General features: G+C 42.8%; 1 protein-coding gene across 1 annotated transcript; it reads right to left on the bottom strand.

The window, feature by feature from the left end:
• Positions 1–1,244: 1,244 nt before the first annotated feature.
• Positions 1,245–8,202, bottom strand: LOC104353440 (urea transporter 2). The gene is made up of 8 exons (XM_009960017.2): positions 8,055–8,202; positions 7,157–7,346; positions 6,669–6,797; positions 5,388–5,580; positions 3,901–4,048; positions 3,147–3,281; positions 2,116–2,165; positions 1,245–1,421 (listed from the first exon to the last, which is right to left on the bottom strand). The coding sequence occupies exons 1-8, from the start codon at positions 8,200–8,202 to the stop codon at positions 1,245–1,247; spliced, it is 1,170 nt and encodes a 389-aa protein (XP_009958319.2).
• Positions 8,203–8,986: the final 784 nt, after the last annotated feature.

Raw genomic sequence — 8,986 nt, 5'->3', positions numbered from 1 at the left:
TGTGGCTGAGTTATCACTCAGCACTGTTGGGTGCAAGGTCAGCTTCCTCCTTCCCTGCCTGCAGACCCCGGGAGCCTGTGCAGAGGTGGCATGAGGCTGATCTTCTGCAGAGATCTTCTGACGTCCACCACTCCCCCAACCACCCACTTCCCATTGCGGGGTGGAGAGAAATGGCAGAGCAGCAACTTCAGGAGGAGGCTGGGGCGGTGCAGCAATTTGCTGCTTGACACTTGTGGGCTGAGGGGGACGGCGTAGGAAGAGATGTCAAGGTCAGCTCATGTTAGTTCTGATTGTGCACAGACTGAACAGAGCCGTTTTATTGCATAGGAAAGGGTCAGCAACGACTTTGCTGCTGTTCCCTCCTTTGCTAACCCATGACCAAGTTCAAGTATTAAGAAAAATCATGAAATTAACATAAGAGCATGAAACATTACTTTTTTTTTTTTTCTTTTTTTCTTTTTTTTGAGAAAAAGATTCTCTTCACTAGTGTTAGCTTTCTTGGTCTTGGGTTTACAGACTTTCCTTTGCAACTGGGTAGGCCTGAAATGTTTTTCTTATGAAATGCCAGAGCCTAGTGCATAGTAAAGCATCCAAAAGCTGGGTCTGATAAACACCCCCTCCCTGCCCTTATTGTGATTTTTACCACAGGTCTTGCAAGTGTTAACAATGCTGCCTGCAATTTATTGGTGTCCCTCTTCTGTGTGATGGCGGCTGATGCACATCTCTCCACTGGGCTTGAGAGATCCTCCAGGTAGAATTCTTCACCACCTATTTTCTACTTAGCAAAGGGTACTCTTTATTCCACTTCTCTGCTACTATGAAGCTCTCTAAGATGTATTCTATGGGTGTCATAAGCTGGTTTTAGCCGTTAATTAGGAGTCCCATCAGATGCTGAGAGCTGTTCTGCTCTTTTTGCTTTGTGTCAGTTTGCTGTTACTTGGATTTCACAAACAGATACTTCTTTCCAACATTTAAGTCATTTCCTCACTACTTAAAATTCAAGTGTCTTTTCAGGCATATGTGCTTTGAAATAATTACAGATTGGTCTTGGGAAAGGTGCTTCCAGCACAGCAGAATCCTATCTAATCAGGATAGAGCAAACAATGTGATGGAAAAAGTCTCTTCACTTGGAAGGTGGAGATTTTTCTTGGTCTTTTGACTTTGTAGCACACAAATAACATTTTTTGGGGAAACAGCTTGTGCTCTTGCCTTAAAATCTGCAAAGTATCTCTCTTCTTGGGTCTTTATACCTCACAGCGTGACCTCTGATGTTTCTTCATCTTCAGATAATAAGCTCGGTTGGCTTCTGGGTAAGTGACTTTGGAGAGTGGCATCTTGTAGATGGCAGAGTTGTTTGTGGTTATTAACAGGAAGGTCAGTGCAGTCAAGCAAAAAGACCAGGTTCCTGATGGCACCCCAAACTGCAAAGAAAAACACAAACCACCTATTTACTATATGCCTTTCTTTCATTTGATCCCCCAGCCCTTGAAGAAAACTCAGAGCCAGTCAGCTTGGAACAAGATTTCTCAAGGAAGTCTTGACTCGGTTTTGCATAGAGTCTCTCCCTGGGGAGGCAGGATTTCTTGACGAGATCTTGGCATTGTGCATTAACCTGCAACATCTACCAGCTCTGGTGAGATGGCTGCCTTCTCTTTGTTTACCTGCAGTGGTCTTGGAAGGAGATGAGATAGGAGTGGATGGAGATGAGACAGGAGCAGATAGCAGAAGCATTCAGCTTTTCCCTGGGCTGTTGTACTGACTGCCTTCTGGCACTGGGGCAAAGAAATTATACCAAATTTGAGGTTTCTTTACGTGTGTGGAGGGCCCTTGTCTCAATCACTTCGAGCACAAAATAGAGACATATAATTATCTCGGAGGTGTTGAGGGCTGAGCTGTGGAAGTTCATGCAAGCTCTGAGGATGAAAAGCGCTAATGACTGTAAGTGGCCTGTTTCACTGGGAACCACAACAACCCTCTGGGCAGACTGTGTTCTTTCTCCCAGGTCAGTTCTGCCTTTGGCTGAATTGTTCTCTGGATCTTCGTGTTTTGCCTCACAAGGAAGCCAGAAAAATGTAGAGTCCTTTGAAAAAGGATCTTAGCTAACACACTACTTACCACAGACAACATGTTAGTCACTGTTGCTCCCAGGTAGGCACTGAAGAGCGCTGTGAAAAAGAAAGTTAGTTCCTGGTGAGTTCAGTCGCTCGTGGAGGAGACCAGCAAGAACAAACATCTCTCACGCTGCCTTGGGTGGCTCATGTTTTGGTCATAGCTTATGACCATGCTTGGACAGCTCCCTCTTAAAGGTCTTTCCTTTGCACTGTGTCCCCTCTGACCTGGAGCTCATGGAAAGGGCACAACAAGAAAAGAACTGGAGTGATGAAAAATGTGGCTATGGAAACAGAGGCTTTTGAAAAATGCACTGACGCGGAAAGTATGTAGCTTGATGGATGGGGTTAAATGGGAGAATAACCCTTCCACCCCCAACTCCCCTGCCTCTAGGGCTAGAAGGTAGGTCAATGAGATACAAAGCTAAATCTTTTTTATATGAGCACTAAATGAGCAATAGTTTCACTCCCAGCTCACTGAGATATTGAAATTTCATATGGAATTGCCTTATAAATAATTCTTCAGTCATTCTGTGTTGCCTAGCTTTGGAATCCATTTCAACAGGCTGGGGAAACTGTACTCTCTAACCACAGAGGCGGACTGATCTTGAGCTCCAGTCTTCTCAAAGTTTAGGTAAGTCCTTCTCCAAAGAAGGCATTTGAGATGGTAGCAATGATTGGAAAACCCAATATGAATCACCCAGCAATATATGCCTCAAAAATAAGCAACTAATTTCAAAGACCTCAGCTAATCTGCATCCACTAACTGCGTCTTTTGTTTTGAACACAACTCTTGGCTGAAAGTGAAAGCACTGCTCTTTTTTTTTTTTTTTTTTTGTTAGGGTATTTTGTTTTTTATTTTGTCAGGGTACATTAGAGCAATGGCTCCAACATCCGACTCAACCGTTTGCCAGTCTCACCTAAGTCCATCTGCCTGTCTAGAGGTGGCCATCTGGCTTCAGCCCACCTCCAGTGTAAATGCACCTGTCTCACTTCAAAAGGAAACGTGTCAGTAGGGAAAATCCGTCAGGTACTTACCACAGGCAATTGCCAGCAAGTGTGCCTGCCAGGTGAAAGCGTAGAACATGCCTCCGATCGCCACGCATGACAGGGAGCTGTTGTAGCCCCACAAGCCAGAGTAGATTTTGCTAAAAGGTGTTGCTAAGCTCAGTGCTGGAAAATAAGTAAAAAATGTATCATTCCTTGGCCAAAGAGATAAAGGCAGCTGAGAAATGGCATGAATCCCGCTTTGTAAGGGCTCTAGCCCACACATAGTACACGGAGTTCTTATCTATAGTCGCGTTGCTACAGTCTAAGACAAAATCTTAGCGTTTAATCTAATGCAATCACGGCAGAATTTCGCTGCTGCTGCTGCTGAGCTGAATTTGGCCATGTGATTTCAGCAGAAGTTATATCAGTGAACGAGGGTACATGTGAACCTTCAACGCATTCCTTGAGGCCTGCACATTCAGACTGATGGCTATGACTTTTATTAAGCTGCTCCTAAACCCGTCAGAATATAGCCAGCAATGAAGTACATAATGATAAAAATTTATTTCAGCCAAAAATACGCTTCCTTTTTTCTGAAGATTTCCACAGTCATAAAATGAGGTAAGAGAATGGGGAAGTCAATCAAAAGAATTCTTAAGACAGAAATGTTTACATACATTTTTTTCAAGCAGTCGTTCTCTAATGGAAGAAACATTTGTGACTGTAAATGCTCCAGTCATTGCGGTTCCTCTTTTATTCTCCATGCTCTTATGTCAATCTGTGACACGAATCAAATCCTTACCTGCCAACATCCCCACTGCTGATCCAATTGCCGCATGCAGACAAATGAGTGGAGAAGAGATGAATAAAGCAATCAGGAAAATTCCACCGGCCCAGGGGTTATCGCAGCCATAAACCTGACCCACCCCGACTGGAATGGATTGCAGGAGCTGCATGATTTAATAAAAAGAAAAGAAAAAAAAAAGAAGACAATTTATGATCAGATTTATATATATATATATTTTTTTTTTTTTTTAAATAGTTTTTCTTGGCCAGGCTTGTGTTGGGTCCAGTCTGTCTTTCTGGGCCATAAGTGGAAAATTTGGACACTTTTTGGGAGACAGCAGGGCATTTCCATAGGGTTTCCCCTTCGATGAGAATGAGTCACATCTTGTTCCCTAGCCATGAGCTCCTCTGATAAGTTTTTGCTCTAGTATCAAAGGTAGATGTCTTTTGTGAAAGGACTTGGAAGGGTTTGCTCGTCGTCTTTACACGTGCTGATGACTGGGCCATTTTTGCATGCGGTTACGGAGCATGACAGTAAAGGTAGGAGATGGAAGCACTCAGATAGGTGATGCCTTTGAGAAGACATTCACCTCAGAGTGGGCAGTTCGGAGGATGAAATGGCCAATAGAGGCTTGGCCAGAATTACAAGACTTTACTCAGGTAAGGCTATATCCACCTTCTACCTCCTGAAAGTCCCTTGGGAGTCACTGGGAATGTGAATGCGTAAGAGTTGCTGGGTTGGTGGGACAGATTCCAGCTTCATCACAGCTCAGAGGTGGTTTCAAGACACTTTTCCTCAAAATGTTGTGTTCCTCCACGTGGAACAGCCCATTTATGGTCCCCATAAAATTATGTGCCATGGTAAACGTTCTTTGAGAAATGTCACTCATATGGATTTCTATTTACTGTCAATTAACCTCCTTTTCTTAATCGCTCTCAGGGAACCCCTCACAACAGTCCACTGAGCCTTAGGGGAAAGCTATCACTCTAGTATCTGTGTTGTTTACCACACTATGCAGAAGGTAGGTTTTTTTTTTTTAAATTAAATATTGAATATTAACTAAAAATCAGTGAACATATGCCTGCACCCGTATGCCTGCACCTCCATAGTAATATCTGCTTGCTCATTTCTAATCAGAAAGATGCAACCTTTTATCTACGTAGAAAATTAAAATTAACCTGTGAGTTAGCTGGTAGTCTCAGCAAAAGTTTATCTATGGGCTGCTGATCAGTATATGCACAGGGATGGGTAATCAGGCTCTTTAAGGTTATAATTTAGATCCAACTGTAAAAGAAAGATACTGGATACTGAAAAAATTCTTATTTTCAAGCTGTCAAAAACATAAATTCCTAGAGTAAACCTTTACATTTTGGATAATAGGTATCTTATAAATGCAATTTTTTATTGCCAGGCCATAATGCAGTAGCACAAAGGTAGATAATACGATTTTATAGTGGTTTTCTTTCTAAATTGAGAAGATTGTAATTTTTGGGACATCCTACCATTGGCATTTCAGCATCTGTCCAGGTGATGTTTGGTGTCGATGTTGCAGATGGAATGACAATTGTAGGGAAGAAAAGGTTGTGGGGTCCTGATGCAGCCAGATAGAGGGTCAAGGCCAAGTTAAAAGGCAAGGTGAAAACAGGCAGATCCCACTTACAGAAGACTGAGCCTAAAGCACTGGTCAAAACAGGGCTGAAAGAAGAACAAAATGGTCTCAGCAGGAGCTTGTCAGCTAAGCAAAACAAAAAAAAAATCCAAACAAAAAAATCCGACTGCAGGCAATTCACTCTATTTTTTTAAAATGTTTAATTTCCTCACCCTTTCTGATAAAATCAGATATTCTAGGGTATTCACTGGGTAAATTTCCTACCCTTCCCAGGGCAGTTAGCAATTCAGTACAGATTCCTGTCATGTTATGCAATACATGTGGTGAATTTGGTGACCATGAAGGAGCCAAGATCCTCCACTCGTGTGGAGGATCCAGTGATTTCACGGAGTTACTTCCCAGCTTAGTCTCAGTGTTTACTTTTTTCTTTCAGTACTTGATGTGGATTGCATTTAGGAGACCTGTCAGGTCTGAGGGAACTGTGAAGAAGGCTCTGTGTCCTTATTCAAGCTTATGGATCAAGGTCATTAGAAGTAAAGGCTGATATCAAAGGTGTGGTTATTAGGGTGAGTATAACACCACATGAACTCCAGGCAGACAGATGGTATGTGTGGTTTAGCAATCTCCAACTAGACATTTGGGGGCCAAAGACCAGCTTTCAAATTTTTTTGCTGTCCAAGTAACTAGCAGATTATGGTGTCATATATATGCATGAGTAAAGTATTATTAGTGGTTTGCTTTCATTAGCACCAACCGTCATGTCTTGGGACCACTGAACAGCTTCTGTGCCTGGAGAAGTAAATTTTCATGATGTTTTTGTATGGTGGCTTAAGTAGATGAAACACTTGTTGTTGATGGTGGTAGGGAATAGTGAGAATAATGTTCTTCTTGAAAGATGAATGAATTGACTTATCACAGGCCCATGGCTAACATTTAGGACATTGAATTACACATGATCAGCCATTGATTTTCCTTTTCCCCATTGGGTTTATTTGTGATTATGTGAATATTTTATTTGTTTCCGGACTACATTTGGGTTTAAATGTGCAAATAACAGCACATATGTGTCAGTTGTATTTCTTTTCCATTGCATAGTGCATAAAAATACAACAGCTCAGTCTCAGTGTAGGGGCACTGGGGCTGGAATAAGAAACAGAGGAGCCATCTGACTTACCACATCATGGACACCAGTGCTACCGGCAGTAGAAGCCACCAGTGGTAGTCTCCCTTAGCAGAGAAGACGGCCATGAGCAATCCCACCAGGACCCCGTTATAGCCATACAGGCCTGCTGCTATGGCTGATCTGTGTGAAGGAGACAACTGTCTTGAAACCTTCTCCCCTGTGGGTGCTTTGCTCATATCCCCCCCTCCTTCCCCATGCAGTTGTGACTCTCCGTGATGATGACCTGACAAGGCTCATGCATCCACCTTCAACTTCACATGTGTGCGTCCCACGTCCTCTCAGCAGCTACCCCTGCTGCAGTTACACCCCGTGTCCCTTCGCACCAGGTGCAGCTGGTGGGAAGATCTATCTGGTCCTACCAGATGAGATAAATAGCCAGTGAAGGCTAGATACGTGCTTTTCATCCATGTTGCTTGTTTAACCTGTGAGTCAGCACTAAAGTAACGGTCTGGTTTTGAAGGGCAAAAGGATGGACTTACCTGTCCTGACCCAGAATAAGTGCTGTTAAAGTTGAGACAACTGTTCCTAAACAGCCTGTGAGTGTCCACCACCGGTTCTGCACCAGGAAGCCAGCAACCACGATAAGCCCACTGAGGGGATTGTTGACAAACATCACCTGGGATATCCCACGCAGCACCCAGTCAATAAACTGGATCATGAGAGGTTTATCTGGAAGAGATGAAATTAAAGACTAAAAAACCCCACCCCGAAATATGTAGATGATACTGATTCGGGATGGGTTTTTTTTGGAACTCAGGAAGTGGAACTTGGCAGCACGGCTGAAGCAATGCATCAACAAAACTGTAAAACTTGATGGGATTTATTATGGTCTATACTGAAGTCTTACAGCTGGAAAGCTGAGATGAACAGTGTGGTTGCCAGAGTCCTCTGTAATAAAGTACCTGGGACTGGCTTCATATGAAGCAGCTAATTTATGATGTCTGTGCCTCAGATGGCAAATCGTGTGTGTATCCCGTTGCTGATTTATTATGGGGACCAAACACACCTACCTATGTGTAATTTAACTTCACAGTGGCATTAGGCTTGACAGAAACTGCTCAGCTGAAAGGACAGGGAGCTTTATGAAGAATGGCAGAGCACAGAATAACCGTCCTGGGCTATGTTCTGTGGGACTAAATTCGCTTTGTACATGGCATGTTGGGAGGTAAATGTCATCTCGGTCATCCTCAAGATTTAGAGCAGTATGTGGATCTCTGCACAAAGCTGATTTTTCCCCTACAAAACAGAAATAAATCAAGGCAGAGATAGGTTCTGTACCACTCGAACTTGAATCATGTTACTAAGAAGTTAGTTATTACTCCTTTGATGTAATTCTTCTTTAGAATCCCCTAATTAGTCATGTTGAAGTAGCTTTACCTTTTAGCCAGGCTGCAAATTCCTTCATATCTCCAGTGATGTACCCAACAGCTCTGCAGACTCTCTTCCCGGCTTTGCTTAGTGGATTCTGCTTTGTTGGATTTCTCTCTCCCTTGGTTTCTAGCTTGACATCAACACTGTTTTCCATATTGATGTTCTGCCCTTTGGTAAAATTCAAGGGAGAAAAAAAAAAAGACAATTAATTACAATGCCTCTTACTGATCCCTGTTTATTCTCTCTACCATTGGCCACCATGTGTTATTTTGGAGGCAGAAAGAGGAAAATCCTTACTCTGAACACTTGATTCTCATGTGTCCATGAGCACATTTTCTCTTGGGACCCTGCACTGTCCTTCCAGACTTTCATGCAGTCATAGATGTGAACCCCAGAAGGAACAACTGAGCCTTGTGTCACAGCAGTATTTCACCTGATTTTAACACCTTGCTCAGCTATACCATGTTTTCTAGAAATCAAGCAGCTCTTGATTTAAAGGGTGACTTCAAGAAGAGCGAGACAGCGTTAGGAGGCACTGGCTTCACAGAAGTTAAAGCTTACCTCGAGATCAGCTTGATAGAAGCTGAACACAGAAGATGGTAAAAGTTGAACCACAATATAGGAAGCTGCTTCAGTGATTAAGTTTTCCCTGCTGCTTAACCCGTATTTCCAGTTTGAATTTATCCATCAGCCATCAATAACAGGTACATAAAGTTAGGTTTAAGGTCTCTATACTGTCACCTGTAGGGATCAGCTCAACCTTTCTCATGAGCATGGGCTTAGCTTGAGAGTTGTCCATGGTGCCTTACTCCATTACTCACATGCATACACACATTATTTTTTTTTCTCTATTGAACTGTATTTTTAGCTTCCCCGGGTCTTTAGAAGTACCCAGGACACGTTTAAGAGATTAAAGGACAAATTCAGAGTGCTTGTTT

Source organism: Leptosomus discolor, chromosome Z (assembly GCF_034619465.1).
Source record: "Leptosomus discolor isolate bLepDis1 chromosome Z, bLepDis1.hap2, whole genome shotgun sequence".
NCBI classification, from domain to species: Eukaryota; Metazoa; Chordata; class Aves; order Leptosomiformes; family Leptosomidae; genus Leptosomus; species Leptosomus discolor.
Note: the sequence above shows the minus strand (reverse complement) of the source record. Positions and strands in the feature narration are given on the sequence as shown.

Coding starts and splice junctions, on each gene's coding strand:
- LOC104353440 (XM_009960017.2), bottom strand. CDS start 8,202: ATGGAAAACAGTGTTGATGTCAAGCTAGAAACCAAGGGAGAGAGAAAT. Junction 7,347..8,054: donor ATTTGCAGCCTGGCTAAAAG/GTAAAGCTACTT, acceptor CATCTCTTCCAG/ATAAACCTCTCATGATCCAG. Junction 4,049..5,387: donor CAGATGCTGAAATGCCAATG/GTAGGATGTCCC, acceptor TAAATCATGCAG/CTCCTGCAATCCATTCCAGT.